This window comes from Heloderma suspectum, chromosome 2, assembly GCF_057233095.1.
Source record: "Heloderma suspectum isolate Gila_16-S chromosome 2, 16-S_ref, whole genome shotgun sequence".
NCBI classification, from domain to species: domain Eukaryota; kingdom Metazoa; phylum Chordata; class Lepidosauria; order Squamata; family Helodermatidae; genus Heloderma; species Heloderma suspectum.
Window position 1 is genome coordinate 358404920 of NC_139459.1, and position 24243 is coordinate 358429162.

Below are 24243 nucleotides of genomic sequence, written 5' to 3' on the forward strand. Positions count from 1 at the left end.
AAGCCTGGAACACTGTGTGACTATTGCGGGGGGTAGGGAGATGACAAACTGGGTGGGAGTAGAATGGAATGGAGTACCCTGGATGAGGGCATGGCTGGCTGGCTGGAACCTTGAACAGGAAGACTGCATACCACAACGTTTTCATGCAAGTCCCACTTGTGCCTTTCAATTCCAGTTGCTGGAAAAACAACAGTGGGAGAGGGCTGTTGCCCTCATGGCCCGTTCATGGGCTTCCCAGGGACTTCTGTTTGGCCACTACTATGGGAAACAGGATGCTGAACCACATAGGCCTTTGGTCTGATCCAGCATGGTGCTTCTTTTGTTCTTAAGCCTGTTGTGCAGCTGTTAGAGGCACAGAGGTCCTGCCAGCAGGGACAGTAATGTGGCATCCTTGCAGAAACACCATTTGTGACACATCTACCCTACATCTGGGAGGTTTAATGATTACCGGAAGAGCAGAGGTCTGGGAGCCAGTTTACCTTGACTTCTTTGGCTAGCTGGTAAATTTCCCAGTTCCCCCTCAGCTATTAAACTGGCAGGGTGACGGGTGTGCTCTAGAGCAGAGGCAGGCGGTAGACCAAGACCTGAGGATCCTGCCCTTCTCTGCTGCAAAAAACATGCCGCTCCCCAGAGCCCTCCCTTTGCTCCTCTGCATCAGCGTTGCGAGCGGATTCCACCCCAACCACGAATCGGGAGGCATTGCTCCAACCGACTTCACAGATGCCGACATCACAGAGAAGGGGGTGCTCCAGGCTGTTGCCTGGTATATGGAGAGGAACCCCCTTCCTGGAATGCGTCTCATGGCCCCGGGAGAGCTAGCTGATAAGACGCCTACTGAACTGTTCAAGGCTTATTTCCAAGGTAGTGGACGGAAGGCATCTTGCTTAGCCTGTATAACCCACTGGATGGGTGTGAGTTGCTTGTAAGGCCCTCAGCCCAGCTCCTTGCCCCTTGTGCACCTCACCTTTCTCTCCCCATTATCGAACCTTAAAATGTAAGCTCCTTGAGGCCAGCATCATTCTATATATCAAAGAAGACCTGGTATAATTGCATGTACGGATTTGGCAATGCTGTAATCATCTCCGTTTTGTTCACGCACAGCTGACGTCTCCCCCAGGCGATTAGTCAAAGCCATTCAGGAAATTGTCAGTGGGAATAACCAAGTGGAGGTCCACCACAGAGAGGACAGCAGCTTCTTCTTTCACTGCGAAGAGATTGCCAAAAGTAAGGGAGGGAACGTGCCTGTTTGAGGAAGGGGTGCATAGAGAGGTACTTAGGTGTGGGGAAGAGCGTAGCCATGAATGAAAGTGGGTGACACGTCTTGCCAAAATTCCCATATGGTTTTTAGGGGTGTTTGACGAATTCCAACATGAACTGACCTGAACTGCAGCTCCTAGACTAGCGTGTGGATTGGAATTCGGTTATCTCTTGAGTTTTTCCAAATTTTGCAATGGCATTCCTGACTCAAAAAATGAACCAAAATGCTTACAAAAAATGTGTATCATGAGGTAATATAAGTTTTAGAAATGCATACTTGGATCGTAAATATGTTTAGAGATGCATATCTTGCAAGGAAAAATACACATTTAAGTATGAACCTTGGTGTGGATTTTTTAAAATAAATCTGCACATTTATGCAAGAACAGGGAAGAAATAATGTAGGAATGAATACCTGTGAAATTGAAACCAACTGGAAATAGACTGACCTCGCCATCACTAAATGTTATACCAAAATCCTAAGGGTGTGTTGTGATGTTCTGACAGTTCTCTCTATTGATCCCATTCTCTGCCTACCTCTTACTTTTGCCACAAAATAAACTACACATGGTCATGCTGGCTGGGGATAATGAGACTTGTAGTCCAACACATCCCTAATGCAGCAGGTTGGGGAACACTACCTTTGAGTATATGTTTAATGTCTTTCCTTCAGTGATGAGTAACCAGAGCCAGTTGTGGTTACCAGACAACTTAGGCGGGGGGGGGGGGGAACGACACACACACAAAAACATTGGCCCAGATAAGCTTTTGGCATTTGTGCTAAGAGTCCGTGGGTGATGGGGGGTTGAGCAAAAGTCTGCATCATCATTTTCCTTGGTGCTCTCAAGCACGAAGGAGCCAGAGTCTTGAGGTCTGCCCCAGCGCATCTTTCCACAAGCTGCAATATGAGATGCTGCATAAGACACAAGAAGATCTGTAGCCATCTGGGGAACCCAAGAGGGCTAGATTGGGACCCAAGGAGAGCCAGATTTGACCCCCAGGCCTGAACTTCCTCATGCTGTTTTACCACAGTGGCCAGCCAGATGCCCATGGGAAGCCACAAACAGCCTCTTAATTGGGTTCCCCAGCAGCAACTAGTCTTGAGAAGCATATTGCCTCTAGTAGTAATAGACAACTATCAGGACTAGTAGCCATTAACAGCCTTCTCCTCCATGAATTTGTCCAACCCCCTATTAAAGCCATCCAAATTGGCGGCCATCGCTACATCTTGTGATAGTGAATTCCGTGGTTCAGCTATGTGCTGTGTGAAAAAGTCCTTTCTTTTCTCTGTCCTGAATCTCCCCCTAGCCAGCTCCATGGGATGACTCCTGGTTCTAGTATTATGAGAGAGGGAGAAAAATGTCTCCCTATCCACTTTCTTCACACCATGCATAATTGTATAGAGATTCCAGGGAAAAGGGCATGATCCCCAGTCAATGAAATAAATAGGTAAATAAAAATAGGCTTTGCCCCTGACATTTCTTATTCAGGGAAGGCAGGAGAAGCTGGTATTCAGAGCCAACTCCGAGTGCTCAGGGGCCGTTGGGCAGGATGCCCAAGTGAGCTTCCTCGTTGCTGCTGGCCCTGCTCTCCATGCACAGACACTCTTCCTTTGGGCCCAGTCCGCACCACTGCCCAGCAGGAGACAGCAAGGTGAGCAGAGGCTGCTGCTCCTTCTCCTTGCTCCGGTTATTGCTCGCTTGATTAAAGGGGACTACAAGTGAACAGGGATGCAACAAGCAGCAGCAGGAGGGTGACCCCCAGCGATCGGTAGCAGTGTCGCTGCTTCCCCATCGCCAAAAAGGGGGACAAAAATAGATACAGACTCGTACAAAGTCTGCATATGCTAATGTACAGATGTAGGGATGTATGGGAATTTTGTTGCTCTTCACCAATCTTACAAGCACGTCCCGTTTGCAAACCCAAACGCAACCAGGAGCACTTCTTTTTCACATGTTCACACATTTCCAGATTTGTGATCATGTGAAAGAAATCTGTTTTTAAAATATGCACACTCTGAAATGCGCATTTTAAAGAAACATATTCTTACACTTTAGTTAATGGGGGGAAAGTGCACACTTTTGAAAAATACAGGTGGAAATGTGCACTTTTGTCGTTTGAACGAACTGAAAAATGGATCAAAAATGAAAATGGAAGTGAGTTGAAATGAGCTTTGAAGTGATTTTCAGAGACTTAAGATGAGCTTGGAACATAGCAACATAGGAAGCTGCCTTATACTGAGTTAGACCATTGGTCCATCTAGCCTAGTATTGTCAACACTGACTGGCAGCGGCTCTCCAGGGTTTCAAGGCAGGATTCTTTCCTAGCCCTACCTGGAGAAGCTGGGAATCAAATCTGGGACCTTCTGCATGCAAAGCATGTGCTCTTTCACACTGAGCTATGGCCCCTCCCAATTTTCACCAGTTTGAAAACTGCTGGTTCTCCCATACCAATTTGGGCATAGTTACTATATTTTAAATTTTAAAATACAATAAAGCTCCCCATAGTGGGCAAGACTGCGACCAGGTGACGTGTGTGCCTGCTTAGTTTGCCAGGCACTAACTATTGATGGGCAGCTGCAAGACACCTAATGCTCTCCCCTTTTATGGTTGTTTCTCTTTAAACTGGACAGCCTTTCAAATAGAGCAGGGGCGGGCATAGAGTAGATCTCCAGATGTTTTGGACTTCAACCCCCAGCATTCCTGACCATTGGCCATGCTGGCAGGAGCTTCTGGGAGTTGTAATCCAAAACATCTGGAAATCTTCGGCCCACCCCTGAAACAGAGGATGCCTTCCAATATAGAGGACTGTCCTCTGTAAAACAGGATATATGGCCACCCTAGTTGGCGGTAAGTCCCCTGCTGGGGTATGGGCCTCAGCAAATGCCAACTATGCTGACCAGTGGTGTCGTGGAGGCAGGGCTCACAGGGACACAGCCCCGGCACTTTTCCATTAGCAGGGACTCTGATGTTATCTGCCACCCCTCTCAGAATTCCCTGTTCCCTCTCAGCTTAGTTGCGATCCTCACTGTAGCTGTGGGGGGAATGAATTTTCCAAGCAACAATATATTGTTCCATGTTGGAATGCAAAGTATTTGGGATGACTTGGTCTGGAATGGGCATTTAAGACCAATTCACTTTACCAAAGACATGTTCCTGCTGGAGATGAAAACTCCTCGAACTGGTTTGTTGATAATGGATCGACACAGCTGCCTGAAATTTTTGGACTGCCCTTGAGGACTGTCACAGTGAGCTCCCACATTTCCAAATTTTCCACTACACCACTGTGTGTGCGTGCGTGCGTGTAGTTCAATCCAGCTGAGTGTGTGGATGTTTCTGTTGGAGGGGGAGGATGGAGATATAATGAAGGAGCTTGGGGAAGGCTAATGGGTAATGTTGCGGCTGTGTAAGTGAGAAGGGCTGTGAAGGTCCATGAGGGCTGAGCTGAGAGGGTGAAGCTTCCATAAAGTATTATGTATTTTGAAAACCTAAAACATTTGTGTTTGAGTGAGTGAGTGAGTGAGTGAGCAAGATTTTAACACCTCTGCATTTTTTCTCAGACGTCCAATTGAAATATCACTGCCTTACTCTCAGCTGCACTGTTTTTGGATCCCATTTGAAGGCTGTATATCTTACAAGGTTGTATAATCTTAGAAGGGAGCGTGGCTGTGCGGGGGCGTGGCTGTGACTGTCATGAAGGGACAATGCACTTCTGAATATGCCATGACGCTACTGATGCTGACCCTTTGACGCAAGCCTTGCTGATATTACAAGGTTCTTATGTACATTTGATTCCCAGGTATCAAGCAGCTTCATGCCTTGCAGGCATCTATGTTATCCAGTCTGGCCAAACCTCTGAGCACAGCAAATTTGGAAGCAGCTCGCCTAAGTGCCGGAAAAGCCCTCCACGTGCTCCAAAAATTCTATAGCAACACCAACTGGGTTGAAATGGGGCAAACCTCACCTTATGAATACCTGAGTAAGTCACAATGACTATGCCGAACAGGGAATGGTCTTCACCTTGTTTTCTGTGGTACTTCCTTCAGCTTTTCATGAAAGGAAAACAATCCCTTTGTAAATTCTGGCATGTTCCGATGGCATGCGAGGCACCCACCTTGCTGAAGGTAAGCATCTGGGTCAGTGCTTGGAAGGGAGACCACATATAGCCACCTTGAGTTCCACGATGGAAGAAAGGTGGGATATATATGTAATAATAACGAAAAATAAGTTATAACTCTTTCCTCCTCTTAAAAAAAGAGAGCATTTTTCAAACATTGCCACACTTTTCTTCATACCAACTCTGTTGAGAGCCAAACTACATATTACATTAAAAATGTTTTTAATTAATGGGTCTCTTCTAGGACAATAACTAGACGTCAAATGTACCATTTACCAGTTACACTGCTTTGCTCTGCTTTACCTTTGCTCAAGGAATCCTGGAAACTGGGTTCAACCATTGGTGCCATGGGAAGCTCCTGGACTCAGAACAGTAGCTGTAGGTGGGGAGGGGGGTATTTTAGTTGGGACTACAGTCCTTAGAAGAACCTATACACATTTTTTAAAGCTACACAACACAGAGGTTCCCAACCTTTTGGGGTTGGTGGCTACATTGCAATTTTGAGAGAGTGTCATGGGTGCTCTCACAAAATAGCTCCTGGGGCGGGGAGGGGGTTGTCCATTTATAAAATGGCTGCCATGGTGGACATGGCATGCCACAATACACTAATGTCCCAGAAGGCAAACTGGTGAGACTAAAAGAAAAATAATTTGTCTAAGAACTTAATTACAAGGCAGAGGTTGAGTCTGAGCATCAAAACCACTATTTTGAAGCTAAATGAAGATCGCACTGGAGGGCAGCAGTTTGTTTTGCAACATACCAGCCACCCAGTTAAAAACAATATTGGGAAATACGAAAATCAGAAAGAACAGGGCACCAAGAGAGGCATCTGCATGTACATTGGTGCCCACAGACCACACGTTGGAGACCCCAGCAACAGCAGGTGATGTGTTTAGCATCATAACTAATTTAATCCTCTGTGCTCATATTTTCATAAGAAGATCTAAGTTTCAAGCAAAAAAAATGTTAAGGAGTTCTATCAGGATGACAGGTACGTTTACTCTTGGTACCAGGTATTCTGAAGAATACTTCCTGTTAAAGAACTAGTGGATGTGTGTGACAGAGAGTTTCTATTTCCAGTGTGACTTATATATATATCAATTTCTTTTTACATTACTTTTAAAGAGTTCCACCAGCCAAGATCAAGGCGACAAAAATGTGTATGGCAGCCATTTATTTATTTATTTATTATTTTGTACTGCCTTTCAATTATATTCAGTTATATTCCTTATTGAGAAAATAAGATGGTCTTTGCCTGTTGCCAAAATGCCAATAAGGCTGTATACACTTCCCTGAGAGTTACTTCTGAGGAGACATGCATAGGATTGCGTTGTAAGGTAGGCACTAGGTGAAGTGGGCCTTGAAACAGACAGGGAGCCAGTGCAATTAGCTTAGCACAGGCATTATATGATCGTAACACCCAGTCCCAGTTACTAATCTAGCAGCTGCATTCTGCATTAACTGCAGTTTTCAAACAGTCTTCAAGGGCAACCCCAAGTTTAGCTCATTACAGCTGTCCAACCTGGAGATTAACAGAGAAAGTATTACCTGCAGTCCAATAGTGTTTTTCAAAGGGAAATCACTCTTAAATATGTCAGCTTAACATAAGACCAGGCATGCTATCTCAAAAAAGATAATAGTACATTTCCTATTCAAATGGTTGCTTACAAGGATCCAAAAAATTACAAAAGTGCTATTTGTATCTTCTACTAGTATTAGTACTTCTACTGCTTACTTTAAAAATGTATGCTCCATCTTTCCACGCAGACAAGTACAGAATTATCATAAAAGGACAAAACTTGCAGAATTTAAGTTTTATGTGGAATTCAGCAGAACCTAAACATAGAATTCTTTCTCTCTGTGTGCCCGACAGTAAATCCAGAAAGTGACTCTGAACCTGTGACACCTCTTTCTGAGCAAACGTGCAGAAACTGCATCAAAGAAATAAAGTAAGATCACAGGGGATTAATTTTAAGGGGCTCAAGCAGGTGGTGACCAGACAATTCCACATATTCTTAGAGGTGATTACTGAATCCATTTCAGTTTGGTTTCAGGCCTGGGTTTGGCACAGAAGCCATCCTTTAGCAGTAAGCCCCTTAAAACTGTATGCTACAGCTAGGGATGCTGGAGAAATTCGCAACGGATTCAAATGAATTTGGAGTCTATGAATCGAACCTGCGGATTCCGCAGCAGACTGGCTTTTTCAAAATGTGTGGATTCCATGGACTTGCAGACTGGATTTTTACTGGGCGGGGGGGGGGGGAGATTTGCACAAATTCACACTTCACTACGGTGCATTGGTGTTAGTGTGCACTGGTGCAAGTAGAATGAAATTCTTGTACAGCCCTTAAAAAAATCAGATTCCATCAATGAGTGGAATATGGAACGAAAGATTTTCTTTTCATAAAGACAATCTATGAAACACGGACGGAACAGATTTAACAAAATCCATACATCCCTAACTACAACAGGGGAAGGTTTCAGGAAAAGAGAAAAAGTGTCCTTTTCATCTTCCCCTTCTCCCAAATGCCCCCTGAGCAAGCCCCAAACAGTCAAACGAAGTCTGAGTTCAGGTTGGCTGGAACCCTGGACAGGAGTGCTCTTGTTAGGTGGGCAATGCAGCCCGGTTCCAGGAGGCATCCCTTAACTGACCAGCCACGGTTTTATTGGCATTGTTTTTTAAACAAGTATAATTTTAATGTGGTGTCTTAACCTTTTTATTCTTTTACTGTTGTTTTTTGTGTTCACCGCTCTGACATCTGTTCTAGATGTGGGGCGGTATAGAAATATTGCAAATAGATAAATAATTAATAAATAAATAATTTCCAAAGCCCTCTGCAAGCAAGCAGTTCAGATTTCTGAAAAGAACAATCTGTCCTTTACCTGGCAGCCTGCTGGGCGGGACAGAAGGACAGAAAGAAAAGCGGGGGGGGGGGAGAAAGAGAAAAGGCTCCCTTTGGGCTCTGGGCCTGCCCACCGCTGGCTTCAATCGTGCTCACCACTTATATGTGGCCCCCAGCAGCTCACTCACAATGGAATGTGGCGCTTGACAGAAGAAAGGTTGTCCACCCCTGTGTTAAGCCTTCCCCCACTTCCACAAGGAGGACAAAACGAGATTCATCTAGGGAACAGTGGAAAAGATCGTAGATGGAGGAGGGCTGCCCGAAGACTGAAAGATCAAAAGCATCCGGCGGATTGCCCAGCAGTTGGCAAATGACACACAAAGAGGGCCTTTCTTAACTTGGGAATTGTGAGTTTGACTACAAGGATTCTCTGGTAGGAAATGAGATGCACAGAGTTCTTTGCAGCCATAGAGAAGCCCCGTCTTTCTCTTCATTTTTTTGAAATATTAAACACATGCTGTGTGGTGCCTCACTTGGTGTGAGAATACATTTTGCAAATCCCATTGTGAGGAATTCCCGGTAGTCGCATATTGCAGGCAAGCCCGTGGCTGCCTCAGCCCCTTGCAACAAAATGTGTTCAGATTCTGGCCTCTCTAGAGCAGCCTTCTCCAACCTGGTGCCCTCCAGATGTGTCAGACTACAACTCCCATTATCCTCACCTTGCTTGGCCAGTCCCTACTTGCAAGTTTCCACTCTTAAAATGACACAGCACACAAGGAAAAACGAATGGGAAGGAAGAAAATTAAGACATTCAGCGGGTCTAGTGGAATGGCCCCACTTCCCCCTCTCATCTCAGTGTTGGAATGGCTCTTGGTGGCAAGAGCTGAGGGAAGAGAAGCAGCCTTCATGAAAGTGGGCTTCATCAGACTAGGGATGTCAGAGAATTCCGCCACGGATCTCGGTGAGGCCGAATGCCAGTGCATTTGGCCCCCCAAAATCTGTGGCGGAACGGCCTGCCCCCCGCAGATCCCCCCTGGGACGAGACCTACCTGGGGTGGATGTTCCGGGCGGTGGTGTCTCCAGCGGCGGCGGCTGCGGTGGCGGGTCTTCCGACCCGCCACCGCCGCCATTTGCAGTCTTGTCGGGGGGGTGTTTTTTTTTGTTTACAGAGACGTGATGGGCTATAGGCTACGTAAAGACTTACTTCTTTACGCCGCCGCCATTTGCGGTCCTTATTTTTTGCCATTTTAGCCTACGTAAATATTTACGTAGACTATTATGGCGAAAATAAAGGGGAACGCAAATACCGTAGTGGGCGCTATTTGAGTCCCTTTTTGATTCGCCGTTTTAGCTGCCGCCATTTGTGTACACGTTTGTTTTGGGTTTTTTACCCAGAGCCCTCCACGGCCGGAAATCCGGCTCCGGATGGCTCTGGCCTGGGCCTGGCTGGCTGCTCCGCGGAGCTGCCGCGGAGCAGCCGCGGAGCACAGCCGGCCATCGAGGATTCCGGGAGGGGGGGGAGGAACGGATTGCCTCCCCCCCCATCGAGGATTCCGGGAGGAAGGACGGAACGCCTCCCCCCCCCCCCATGAACATAATCCACGGAAAGGTAAGTGATTTTCGTACATCCCTACATCAGACTGTTACTGTCTGCTGATGTTGTGTGAAGAGAGATCTTTGCTCTAGGTTGCACAATTGCCCTACCTGCACTACAAACCTCACTGGTTTGATGGCCATTCCCTCTCCGTAGGAAACCCTGGGAAGTAGTTCTGTAAAAGAGACCAGGAATCTCTGAGAGAGAAATCTCTGCCCATTTGGCAAACTGCACTTCCTAGAGTTCTTTGGGGGAAGCCATGACAGCTAAACTGGTATAAAACAATTACATTTCTAATGTAGAGATATACGCTACGAGTCCATGGCAGGAGCAGGACTTGAATACAGATTCATGCCCAATAAACTAATCTCTGGACTATACCAGGTTTCAACAACTTACGAGCTAAGAACAATGGCTCCTCATGTGCCATCAACCAGCTATCACTGGACTGTTTTCCTGATCTTTAGCAGGTTTATTTAATGTGACTTAGGAGGAGAGGTCTTGGGCCTGAGCACCCCCCATCCCCCCCCACCCCCAGGGAATATTAATTTCAAAGCAGTTCATTAACCTACTTCTCCATTTAACAGTGGTGAGTACTCATGTAAGGGAAACCTACTGGTGACTGACAAGATCACGAGTGGGTACAAGATATCAGCAACATGCAGGGACAAAATACAAGGTAAGACCAGCTCCTCCTGCTGCTAGGATGTATTTCACCAGTTACTAGTATGTTTGTTGTTTTCCTTTATGGCATGTGATTCATACATGGTGTAAGGTGGGTCTAGCGATGGGTCAGCCCAAGACATTTTGCTACCCAAGGCAAAAAAACAAACGGCGTCCCTTCCCATTCCATCAAGAAATGCCAACAGGACTGGCAGTTGAATCTTTCCTCAACTCTGGTGATGGGACAACATCGTCCATCCCATCTGAAGGAAGTAGGCTAGCTTAGGGGCCATAGGGAAGGCTGTGTGGTACACAGCTCTCTCCTCCAAGACCTTGCTGCCACTTCCCAACATCTGCCACTTGAGGCAACTGCCTCACTCTGCCTAATGGCTGGGCTGGCCCTGGTCTAGCAGTGGAGACTAGACATGAAAGGAAACCTCTATGTTCACTGAGAGTCTGCATCTGATGACTAAATGCTGAGGGTTCCCAAGGGACAAGAGGGACTTGCAAAGAGAGGGCAGTCTGCTATCCAGGAACAACAGTTGATGGACAACAGTTTTTATGGTTCTTAATTTTTAAACTGGAATTGGGCCAAACAGCCTTTCAAACAGAGCAGGAGTGGTCAGACGTCAGGCTTCTGGGATCTACTTTGTTTTTTACTAGAATCTCAAGGCCCACCGGCTGAATTTGGATGCAAAATAGTGATTCAGGACAGACACAGACACCTCGCAGAATCAAGGAACAGGGCTTTCTGAGTGTATGCTTCAGTTCAAGGATTTGTTTTAGTATCATTGATTCAAAACTAAGCTTGCAGTCCTTTCACACAAAAATCCACTTCCAGATTTTCTCCTCAAACAGGATTTCAGCAGTCTGATATAGGAGGGGACGGGAGGCTTTTTTTTGTTATCACTATTGTTAAAACAACTCTTATGGATCTTCTGCAAATAGGGATGTCAGAGAAATCCACAACGGATTCAAATGAGTTTTGATTTCTATGAATCCAGCCCATGTATTCCACAATGGACTGGCTTTTTCTGAGTTCTGCTGATTCTGTGGACTTGCAGATCACTTTTTTACTTTCCGGAATGGTATGCAAATTTGGTCATATAAAAATATGAAAAATATGAAGGCAGGAAAAAAAAACACTGACTGAAAATGCACATTTTCCTCCATAGGCTACAGCATGAAAATGTGGATTTGAGGGGAGATTTGTACATTTGCACAAGTGTGCATTTTCCAGTGCAAACCTGAATTTGGGAAGTAGAGAAAAATCCCATCCCATCCATGAGCAAACAACAGAACAAAAGATGCCTGACAATCCTCAAAACATAGACAGAATCACTCAGAGACCTACCAGTAGATCTCGCTCTACCTTCTGCCCACACCTGAAATAGAGGACACCTTCAAATAGGGGACGGTCCTTTGTGGGGGGGGACACATGACCACCCTACATGACATTTTGCTTCCTGAGATGGACAAGATGGTGACCCCCCCTTTCCCCATACAAAAGCTGGCCAGACTGACAGTTGAATCTGACCAACAGTTGTGGAGGGATGCACCTAACAGAAGCAGGCTACCTGAGGGGGCGCAGGACAGACCACGTGACACACAGCTCTGTCCTCCAAGACTCACCACTGTGCCTGGCACCTGTTTGCTTCCCTTTCCCAAATGCTGCGGTGTGGCAGCAGCAGTGCCAGCTGTTATGGATTTGGCCTTTGCTGAGTGTATTCAAAATATGGTTCCCCTATTTAGGAAGCTTTGGGCTGCTAATTAACTACCTATTGCTGACTTCAGACAAAGCCTCAACCAACAATTGTCCCAGGTGGGTTCAGTCTTTGGCTTTGTATTCATAAGGATTAGTAAGGGGGGGATCTATTTTTCATTGTTATTTTGAAATATACTTCTTTATAACATCACACCAAATATAACTTGCATAAAATAAAATTTAAAAAATCTCGTTGATATAAAGGACAGCATTGCTAAAGATTCTGAGATCATAACAGCTTAGCAGGAAATAGTATTTTCTAAACATTTCTTGTTCCTGGACTTCTCATCTAAGTCCCAAATTTCTCATTAGTCTCTCAATAGGCTATTCAGCCGACAGCCAGGTTCACATGCATAGTGAGCTTCTAATAAGAAGCTGCTTCATTCATTCCAAGATCAGCACAAACCTTTTTGTGCAGAGATTACCTCTTAGCTAATATTATCTACAGGGCTGCGGTGGCTTAGTGGTTAAGATGCTGAACTGCAGACCGGAAGGTTGGCAGGACAGCAGTTCGAGACCCGACGGAGTGAGCTCCCGTCTTCAGTCCCAGCTTCTGCCAACCTAGCAGTTCAAAAGCACGAAATTGCAAGTAGATAAATAGGTACCGCTTTGGCGGGAAAGATAACAGCGTTCCATGCACCTCGGTGTTCAGTCATGCCGGCCACATGACCACAGAAGCGTCTTCGGACAGCGCTGGCTCTTCGGCTTAGAAATGGAGATGATCACCACACCCTAGAGTTGGACACGACTGGTTGGGGACACCTTTACCTTTTTAATATTATCTACAATCAAGGTAAGCTGGAGGTGGTCAAACATGAGATGGCAAAATTGAACATCGACATCTTGGGAATCAGAGAACTAAAATGGACAAGCATGGGCGAATTTAATTCAGGTGACCATCATATCTACTACTGTGGGCAAGAATCCCTTAGAAGAAATGGAGTAGCACCCATAGTCAACAAAAGGGTGGGAAAAGCAGTACTGGGGTACAATCTTAAAAACGATAGAATGATCTCAGTACGAATCCAAGGCAAACCATTCAACATCACAGTAATTCAAGTCTATGCCCCAACCACTGATGCCGAAGAAGCTGAGGTTGATCGGTTCTATGAAGACCTACAACACCTTCTAGAACTAAGACCAAAAAAAGATGTCCTCTTCATCATAGGCGATTGGAATGCTAAAGTAGGAAGTCACGAAATCACCGGGATAACAGGCAGGCATGGCCTTGGTGTACAAAATGAAGCAGGACAAAAGCTAATAGAGTTTTGCCAAGAGAACATGCTGATTATAGCAAACACTCTTTTCCAACAGCACAAGAGACGACTCTACACATGGACATCACCAGATGGTCAATATCGAAATCAGATTGATTATGTCCTTTGCAGCCAAAGATGGAGAAGCTCTATACAGTCAGTAAAAACAAGACCTGGAGCTGACTGTGGCTCAGATCATGAGCTGCTTCTTGCAAAATTTCAGCTTAAATTGAAGAACGTAGGGAAAACCACTAAACCATTCAGGTATGACCTAAATCATATCCCTTATGAATATACAGTAGAAGTGACGAATAGATTTCAGGGATTAGACCTGATAGACAGAGTGCCTGAGGAACTATGGACGGAGGTCCGTAACATTGTTCAGGAGGCAGCAACTCAATCCATCCCAAAGAAAAAGAAATGCAAGAAAGCCAAGTGGCTGTCTGATGAGGCTTTACAAGTAGCTGAAGAAAGAAGGGAAGCGAAAAGCGAGGGAGAAAGGGGAAGATATACCCAACTGAATGCAGAGTTCCAGAGAATAGCAAGGAGAGACAAGAAGGCCTTCTTAAATGAACAATGCAAAGAAATTGAGGAAAACAACAGAATGGGAAAGACTAGAGATCTCTTCAAGAAAATTGGAGATCTCAAGGGAACGTTTTGTGCAAAGATGGGCATGATAAAGGACAATGAAGGCAGGGACCTAACAGAAGCAGATGAGATTAAGAAGAGGTGGCAAGAATATACAGAAGAACTATACAGGAAAGATCTGAATGTCCCTGATAGCCATGATAGTGCGGTCACTGAACTTGAGCCGGACATCCTCGAGAGTGAAGTCAAGTGGGCCTTAGGAAGCATTATTAACAACAAAGCTAGCGGAGATGACAGTATTCCATCTGAGCTATTTAAAATCCTAAAAGATGATGCTGTTAGAGTGCTGCATTCAATATGCCAACAAATTTGGAACACTCAACAATGGCCACAAGACTGGAAAAGGTCAGTTTATATTCCAATTCCAAAGAAGGGCAACGCCAAAGAGTGTTCAAACTACCGCACAATTGCGCTCATTTCACATGCCAGCAAGGTGATGCTCAAAATCCTACAAGCTAGGCTTCAGCAGTATGCGAACCGAGAACTACCGGAAGTACAAGCTGGGTTTCGAAGAGGCAGAGGAACTAGAGATCAAATCGCCAACGTTCGCTGGATCATGGAGAAAGCAAGATAATTCTAGAAAAACTTCTATTTCTGCTTCATTGACTACGCTAAAGCCTTTGATTGTGTGGATCACAACAAACTGTGGCAAATTCTGAAAGAGATGGGAGTACCAGACCACCTGACCTGTCTCCTGAGAAACCTGTACGAGGGTCAAGAAGCAACAGTAAGAACCAGACATGGAACAACTGAGTGGTTCAAAATTGGGAAAGGAGTACGACAAGGCTGCATATTGTCACCCTGCTTATTTAACTTATATGCAGAGTACATCATGAGAAACACCGGGTTGGATGAATCACAGGTCGGAATTAAGATTGCTGGGAGAATTATCAACAACCTCAGATATGCAGACGATACCACCCTAATGGCAGAAATTGAAGAGGATCTAAAGATCCTCTTGTTGAGGGTGAAAGTGGAGAGTGCAAAAGCTGGTTTGAAACTCAACATTAAAAAAACGAAGATCATGGCATCTGGCCCCATCACTTCCTGGCAGATAGAAGGGGAAGAAATGGAAGCAGTGACAGATTTTACTTTCTTGGGCTCCAAGATCACCGCAGACGGTGACTGTAGCCATGAAATTAAAAGACGCTTGCTCCTTGGCAGGAAAGCTATGGCAAACCTAGACAGCATAGTAAGAAGCAGAGACATCACCTTGCCGACAAAGGTCTGTCTAATCAAAGCTATGGTTTTCCCAGTAGTAATGTATGGCTGTGAGAGCTGGACTATAAGGAAGGCTGAGCGCCGAAGAATTGATGCTTTCGAACTGTGGTGCTGGAGAAGACTCCTACGAGTCCCCTGGACTGCAAGGAGGTCAAATCAGTCAATCCTAAAGGAAATCAACCCTGAGTGCTCATTGGAAGGACAGATACTGAAGCTGAAGCTGAAATATTTTGGCCACCTAATGCGAAGAGAAAACTCCCTGGAAAAGATCCTGATGCTGGGAAAGACTGAAGGCAAAAGGAGAAGGGGACGACAGAGGATGAGATGGCTAGATAGCATCACCGATGCAATGAAGATGAACTTGAGCACGCTCCGGGAGAGAGTGGAGGACAGGAAGGCCTGGCGTGCTATGGTTCATGGGGTCACGAAGAGTCGGACACGACTGAACGACTGAACAACAGTCTGATAAAGTAGGGCACATAGTCTGAATTATCTCACGGTTACTAAATATTCCCCTCAAAATTGAAACATACAAAAATACTCAAACATACACCTTTCAGGCTAGATAAGGTCAATTCTGAATCATGCCTTTGAGAACATAGCTTCTTACTCAAAATTTGCTAATTAAACCCAAGTGTACAATTTTTTTCTAGACGTTATCTCCAGCGTTTTTATGTTTAGATCTTGCACAGTATTTTTTGGTCATTAATTGACAAGCAAGAACTTAAAGTACACTTTGGAACAATGCAGTCTCATTCCTGTTCATTGCTCAAAATAACTCTTTGACCAAAGCAACATTTTCTCTTGGGATACTATTCGGGTCATCTTGACAATGATTATTTATTTGTGCCAGCTACCCAGAATTAATTGTGAAACTGCTTATATCTTGCATATCTTCCCTTTAATGTAATTACTACTTTTTGCTTGTTTACATTGTGAAATGATTAATTATTTATCATTAAGCATATTCAGTTCTTTGTCACTTGGCTTTTCCTAACAAAGAAACCTTATATTGTTCTGAGCGAGGTGGTTTAGCCATTTCTCAAGAGGCTTCCCAGCAAATAGCAGAATCAGCAGCCAGCACGTATCAAGTGAGAGCAGCGCAACAGCAAGGCCTGCTGGAGCTCACCGCTCCAACCAGCTGCTTCTTCGGCTGCTTCCTCAGGAAGGACCTTTTCCAAAGGCACTGGAAGGGCTGGGCTGGGAGAAGGCAACTGGGGAGACAGCTGCCAGCTCAGGCCAGCAACAACCAAGAACAGCCACACCAGGATACCAGTTCAGGAGGGTGGGAACAACTCAGAAGATCAGCCAGGGAGCAGCGTTGCCGCCCAGCGTCAGCTGTCTCAGCCTGCCTGATAGCAGAGCTGGCCCTGCCTCCCTGCCACCAGGAACAGACAACAGAAGTTGAACCTTCAGGATTCCAAGGAGGCAGAGCGAGGCTGGCTTTTGTGAGATACAGAGTAAAATCCAACAGACATCCTACTTAGAGTAGACCCATTGGAATGAATGGGGCTTAATTTAGTCATGAGTAACTTAAGTCCCATTGATTTAATGGGCCTACTTTAAGTAGGGCTTATGTTGGATTTTACCCATAATGTGTGAACCAGCCTTTAGACTAGGCCTGTACCACAGGATGGCAACACCCTGTCCATGGACCTAATCCAGCTGAAGGTTGAGCACCCGCCATGGGCCCCGCCCGCTGCCCTCTCCGAGCCCTGTCCCTTCGGGGGAGAGGAACCCCCACATTATCTCCAATCGGTGATAACAAAGGGATTCCCCTTTGCGCTCTTCACCCTGCATCAGCGGCCAAGTGGTGCAAAGGGCAATCACTTTGTTATCTTCCATCAGAAATAAAGTGGGAATTCCCCCACATCATTTGGCCAGGGCTTGCAGCTCCTGCAGGGCCCGGCCAAGTCCCTTCCTGCACTGCTGACACCCCAACTGGGACGTGAGCTGTGTGGGAAGAAGAAGCCCGACTCAGCTGGGCCTTGCAGGCACCAGTTTCTGCAAGTGCCAACCAAGTCCCTTTCTCCACAGAGAGAGAGGATTGGGGGTGGGGGATTAAGTGGGTGGAGCTGCACAGGTGGCACAGAGGGCAGGGCTTTGGGTTTTGACACTGCCCCCTTGATGACAGCTGGCCTGTTGACTTTGTGCCGGGGTTGTCCGGTCCCCAGACCAAACATGACTGCCCTCCCCCGACATAGGGGATCACCTGGCCAGGTGCTGCAGCCTATTTAAAGACTGCATTAGGGATGAGTGAGAAGTTTGTTTCTATTCATTTTTTATAAGAATTTACCAAAACTCACCCAATTTTTCATATTCAGGATGGAAAGAACCTGAGTTGTTGTTTTTTTAATGGAGGGAAATCAAAACTGACAGATTCATCCATCCAGGCCCAGGAAACTGAGTGCTTAGCTCTTAAAAGTCAGCGTTTGAGTGGCTGTCTATTCAGCCATGTTAGTGCTGAATTAGAGTTGCCACCTACTTTTCTGAGAGGATCCTCATCTTTAATGGTTTTATACGGCAGGCAGGTACAACCTGGTCCTCTCCATGCTGGGAACAGCTGTACCTATGAGTTTGGCTGGTGCAGGGAATGAGAAGTTTGTTTTTGATCAGAATTTATCAAAATATGCAAATGTCTTCATCTGTGGGACAGAAAGAACTTGAGAGTTAAACGTTTTGAAAGCAAGAGAAAGCAGAACAGAGAGATTGTCTATCCCTGGCCCTCATTAACGAAGTGAAACCACTAAATTGCTCTCATTCACAGAGATTTCCACTGATCCAATCCAACCTGGCACTCCTTTGCTTACTCACCTCACTTATCCATGTTCTTTCTGCAGGCAAGTGTGGGCATGGTGGGAAAGATGATGTGACCCAAGATACCTTTCCCACTGGGGGCATCAACAAAGAGACCTCCAACCCCCTGCTCTCTCCACATTCTCATTTGCATAACCAAGCAGCCAAACTAGCCATACAAGCCACAAAGGACTTCTTTGTCGGAGAGGGTAAGTCCAGAGCCTGGTACCTTGTGGACCTGCGATTTGGAGTGATGCTTCTTTGGTCACTACTGGGAGTTGCTGTATAGGTTTTGCTCCTGGTAAGAGTTCTGCTCAAATTAGCTAGATGCAGAGGTTCACAATCTGTGGTCCACAGACCACAGGTGTTTGCGAGCTCCATTCAGGTGGTCCAAAGGAAGGTTGCAGAACAGTCAAGGATACTTGGACTCAGCTGTGCTTGCACTTGATTTATTTTTTTCCGACAATGGAGATCAAGGCCATTTTGACCAGGGCTCTCAAGAGCTAATAGCAGGATGGATGCTGAACCTGGCCTAAGGTGATAAACATTATCCTTGCCGCAACTTCACAGCACGTTGCTCACAAAAACAGGTGCCTTCATCACACTATGAAGGCAAGATTATGGTTAGTAAAGTATGAGTTATGTATATGCTTTGATTTCTACAACAACAGTAACATCATTTTATTAAGTGGTCCACTGAGACCTCCAGCAATTTTTAGGTGGTCCATGGGGGTGGTAGAGTTTGAGAACCACTGGGCTGGGGCATTTGGATAGCAACCCATTCATAGCACCTGCAGGTTTTGTTAATAAAATGAACACATCCCATCTGTCTTCACTCAGATGGTAGTCTTCAAATCCAGGTGAACAAAGCAACTTTCCAGAAGTTTTTCAACTTGGAAGGCTACTCCCTCGCCTTCGTGATAGACACGACCAGCAGTATGAGAGCTGATATCGCTCAGGTCAAATCTGCCTGCATCGAACTCCTCCAGAATTATTCCCATTCCCCTGATGCACCCTTCAACTACATTCTCGTGCCCTTCAACGATCCAGGTGAGGAGGCAAAGGAAAGAGTTTGGGTCCTTCTATAGGAGCTCAGCCTTTGCCCATGCAGTATTTATGTAGAATCCATATGATGTCACTGCCAAATGGTTGAATTCAAGATGTGCCATCTTTTTTCAGAACTGATTTGTCATTACTTTTGGGGGTGGGGCGGACAATAACATGCAAGCTCAGCACCAGATTCTCCGGTATAGATTGGCAAAGAATCATTATTGAGGTTTTCAGATTTACCTTTTCTTCTATTAGTAACTGCTTCCTCGCAGCTTCTGCCCTATACTATATTATGTTATTTGTTATAAATATCATATTGTTATTTATTATATCGTATTTATTTAGTACATTTATATACTGTTTGTCATATTCAAAAATATCTCTAAGTGGTTTACAAAGAAAATGCATTAAAATAAGATTTATAAAACCATTTGAACCAAGCACTCACAATGCCAATATAAGTGCTTCCTGTTCAGCAGGTGAACAGGAAGCATTGTTGAATTGCTCCTGAATTGGCTTGACTTCGTTCTTGTTCCTTCTGGGAGCAGAACTTCAATTATTAGTTTCATCTTTGCAGCCAGAGCCATCTCTCATTAATTGTTTTAGTTTATTGTTGTATTAGCACAACTTTGCAGTGTCACATTTGCAACCGAGAAAGAAAATTTTAAAAAAGATAAATGAGCCATTGTCTTGGCTGTGAGTGCTCTGGAAGCCAGCAGTTACAGCCCCCTCCCTTGAGGAGAACAGGAACTAAGAAGCAATTCTGTACGTAGAGAAGGCTCTCCAAGTACAGCTGGCTCCCCCTTCAGACCTTCACTCAACCTGTGGAGATTAGGGACAGGGTAGCCATGATGGTGGGGACCGGGTCAGTGGTATAGTGTTTTTTTAATTTATATTTATTAATTAAATTTCTTAATCGCCCATCTGGCTGATTTCCTTTAATCATGGGGAGCCCCACCATGTCAGCAAAGTATGAAGTGGGATAGCGGGGCCATGGTTCCTTTTACTTCAAAACAAGGATAGTGTAGTGGCTTCCCACAAACAGGGCCAGGGCAAGACTTCGTATCGCCCAGGGTAGGAGGACACGCACCACTGCCCGCTATCCTCACCCCCACTCAGTCCTCTCATCTCCCCCCCCCCCGCTACCTCCAGCCTCAGGCTCAGCAGGACATTAATTAAGGGGTAAATGCAAAGGCAGGTCAATACACAAGCAACAGTCAAAGGCACAGAGGTGGTTTCGAGAAGTGAGGGCTAAGGCACAGCCAGAGTCAAAATCCAGGAGATCAGTCGAGTGAAAACGTGGTCCAAACGCAGAGTCAGGCAGGAGTCCAGGGGTCAGCAGCAGGGAGGTCCAAATACAGGGCAAGATCAAGGAAGCCGGAAAACAGTGCCCTGGAAACTGAGGTAACATGTGGTTTCCAACAGCTCTCAAGTTCTAACTGAGAGCTGATATAGCCAGAGCTTCCAGAGCCCCAGCCAGGGTGGCACAGGCTGGTGTAAAACAAAAGTCCTGCTCATGAGGAGGGCCCTACTCATGAGGAGCCCAGTTGCTGCAGTTCTGGAGCTGTGAGCGTCGCCTCTGGGTGGTGGCCTCTGCCTTCTGGCATCGGCGTGTTTGCGGGCTAGGCTGATGATCAGGCTCCCCCTCTGATTCTGTGGTGGATGTCTGGTCCTCAGGGGCCTCATCCAGGGGTTTCTCAGTGTCCACCAGTACTGGACGTTTTATCCCACTACAAACCGATCCTTTTGATTCTGGATCCTTTCCGGGATTTAGACTGGCCCTGTATACAGGCATCTCTCACAGCACTTCCCTCCACTCTCTACCTTTTCATGGCTGCACAAAAAAATCAGGACAGAAGGCTGATCCGTGGTTCCTGTAACATGATTGATGGGTCCATCCCGTCCCTCCACTCCTCCCCAGCAGGAGGGCAGCAGGAAGCCCTTCTACTGACTTTTAAGGTAGAGGGAATCAAAGGAGCACCTTGCTCCCTCCCTCCCAGGCATGTGTGCAAAGGGGGGGGGGAGTCTTGTTTTCATCTCTTAACTTGTGCTGTACTGTTCCCTCGCACCCCCAGGAAAGCTACGACTTACTACTGAGTAGACATAAAATGGCGCTGTAAGTCTGCAACCCTCGGCACACTTTGAAGTAAGCCCCACTGAACTTAATGGGACTTACTTCAGAGTAGACATAAGACCGCGCTGTAAGTCTGCAACCTTCAGCACATTTACTTGGAAGTAAGCCCCACTGAACTTCATGGGGTGCTCTGAGTCAACAGAGGACGTTGATTCTGAGCTTGGTGGGGTGGCGGATCAGATCTGTCTCCCGTCGTTGCAGGGAGGCATTTTACCTTCTTCTACCTCCATTCGAGAAATGTGCTCAAGCATTTAGATGGCAGGCACAGAGAGAACACAGCCCACAGCCAGCCAGACAAAGCGGTTTCTCCCGCTATTGGAGAATTTCACGGGGAGGTCATGGCGCTCCTATTCTGTAGGCTGGAAAAAATACCAAATTTTTTATGTTTGGGGAAAACACAGGATAGGCTGGGGAAAATGGTGGGAGACGTCCTGGTGGTTCATCTAAAGAGCCCGCAAACCTCTGTGAGAGAGCCAACTCAACAGCAGGATAAAAGCGCCGTGTGACAAAGCCCCTGGTGTAGCTTCCCTGGAAGTGCTAGGAGTGCTGATGTCAGGATGATGCACAGAATCATTGGACTCTGCAGTCTCAGAATCATAATCATCATCTGATAAGTCATCCTTGCCTGTGTCAGGCATGACAGCTGAGAACCTGACACCCTTCTGCCGCTTCCCCTTCTCTCCGCCTTACTGCCTCCTCCCTGCCACCCCCACTGCACCCCTCCCCCGTGCCATAATAAGCCCACATAAATCAGAACAAATGTCACGTTCCCTTGGTCCCCAACTTCCTCATGCACGCACACAAGAAGAGAGGCTTCAGTCTCACACTTTTAATTCACTATCAACAGGTTCATTACAGATGCAAATCCTCGAAGACTGTCAAGCTACAAAGGAATGACACAACAGGGGATCCAAATGGGAACTATGATGTTGCCAGCAGTTTGAACGAGGACTTGCTGGCTAGAATAACTTAGGAAGGGAACCCCCTCCCAGTGATGCGCCCCTATGTCAACCCTCATGCAGTGCCAACCAGGTCGACCGTCTGAGCTCCACCTCTAACTTTTCCCGCTTTGCTCTGCACCGCAGTCTAGCATCCCTCAGGTCACACCCCGCACTATCCTCCTCCTCGGTTCTCACGGAGGAGGGGGTGGCTTCAGGCCCAGCCATCTGGGTGTTAGCATCCTGAGAAGCACACCTATCCATATCTGAAGTTGCTTGGGAAGATGCCTCCCCCGGTTCTGGCTGTTCCCCTTCTGAATCTGAACTGTTAACTATCTCCATATGCTCAGAATCAATCCTGACAACAAATTCACTTGCATCAACATATGCAGATCTGTGTGTATTTTGTCTTATTTTTAACTGTTCTTACTTGCCCCATGCCCAACCTGCATAAATGAAATCTCTGTTGTAACTGCACTTCTAATTCACAGTTGTTTTGTTCCTACTGTTTCTGTTCCTACAGATACTGGCCCTGTCTTTAAGACCCGGAATGTGAGTATGCTTGAGTCCCAGATTTCTGACCTCGTTGTTAGCGGTGGTGGTGACTGCCCAGAGATGTCGTTAACTGGTCTGATGTTGGCTCTGAAAGAGAGCTTGCCAAGGTAATGGCTCCACATTATCCTTCTGCCTTGACTTCTCAGTGCCTCTCTTCCTGTGGCCTTCATGCCTCCAATCCCACCACCTTTAGCTACTGGGTCTCGGAGAGCTGCCATGTTAATCGCCCACCATGCCCCCGATGTGGTGTGGCTCTGGGACATTGTAGGAAATTAACATCGACATCCAACACCCCTTCTCCATCACCCTGGCTTGGACCTTCCCCATACCACACCTACCCTTCTAGCTGCAAAGCATACCGCTGGAGGATTCAATACCCATTGAATCCTCCAGCATAAGACCTTTCCCACTTCTCCAGATCCAAAATCTACAGCTTTACTGATGCCAGTGCTAAGGATGCACACCTGACAGACGACATCAAAAGGCTCATTGATACTACTCAGTCCGAGGTGAACTACTTTCTCACAGAGCACAACTGTCGGATTCGACGAAGTACGTACATTTTGGCAAGGAATATGATCTGACAAAGAGAATACTGAGGGGGAAATGAGATGGCTTGAAGCTTGATCCTCACGTTACTGCGGAGAAATTGGTACCTATACCACAGGGATGGGGAGCCTCAGGCACAGGGCCTAATCCAGAACTCTGGAGTTCCCCAGATGGCTGCACCCCTTCCCCTGACTCCACCCCCTTTCCTCCAAGTGCCAATTATTTGATAGTTTCCTGGCTTTTGCAGTTTTTCCCCATTCTAAATGGCTGAAATGCCTCTCCTATGACATAGTTACTGGCAGTAAGTGTTAATCTACAATATGGTGGCATTTGGGGGGGCACCCCTTTTGCCTTTGGCCCTGCCCACCACTGGAATGCATCCATCGCCACATACAAGGGGAGGAAGGCCTACAGCGTTGCAAGGCAAGTGAGATCCAGTGCTCCTGCTGCTGCTGCCTTGCTGGGGTCCACCTGTGGGACTTCTGCTCTGCCTCCTTGCAGACCCAGGTCCAGCCAAGTGCCTCCCCACTCCCAGCTGCAACACCTGTGGGAGCTGGGGCATAAAACCCAGGCTGCAGCAGGGGGTGGGGTGGCCCACTTTGGGGGAACACGAGGGCGAGGGCCTGTCCCCCTGCTTGAATGGAGGGAGGGGGACTGCTGGCCTCAGTGTGGCCTGCAGGACTGCCTGCTCTAGAGATGTGTTTTTTAAAGAAGGGGGGAGTTGCTGGGATACAGGGAGCAGCCATTACGGCTCCACAGGACAGAGGGAGATACGGAGTGGGGAGACAGTCACACTCTAAAGGCAGAGTGTATAACAATAGAGTGCTGACTGTGCCCAAATTGTCCCTCAACTCAAAT

General features: G+C 46.4%; 1 protein-coding gene across 2 annotated transcripts in view; it reads left to right on the forward strand.

Annotated features, from left to right (window-relative positions):
• The first annotated feature begins 517 nt into the window (after positions 1 to 517).
• Positions 518 to 24243, forward strand: part of LOC146355566 (von Willebrand factor A domain-containing protein 7-like) — a 49563-nt gene continuing 25837 nt past the window's right edge. For both annotated transcript variants that reach the window (XM_084841003.1, XM_084841004.1), the window contains exons 1-9: positions 518 to 861; positions 1102 to 1224; positions 5056 to 5235; positions 7247 to 7322; positions 10398 to 10489; positions 18204 to 18368; positions 19000 to 19209; positions 22805 to 22943; positions 23255 to 23388. In XM_084841003.1, coding sequence (XP_084697129.1) covers positions 618 to 861; positions 1102 to 1224; positions 5056 to 5235; positions 7247 to 7322; positions 10398 to 10489; positions 18204 to 18368; positions 19000 to 19209; positions 22805 to 22943; positions 23255 to 23388 — 1363 coding nt within the window. In that variant the 5' untranslated portion in view covers positions 518 to 617. The remainder of the gene's footprint in view (positions 862 to 1101; positions 1225 to 5055; positions 5236 to 7246; positions 7323 to 10397; positions 10490 to 18203; positions 18369 to 18999; positions 19210 to 22804; positions 22944 to 23254; positions 23389 to 24243) is intronic.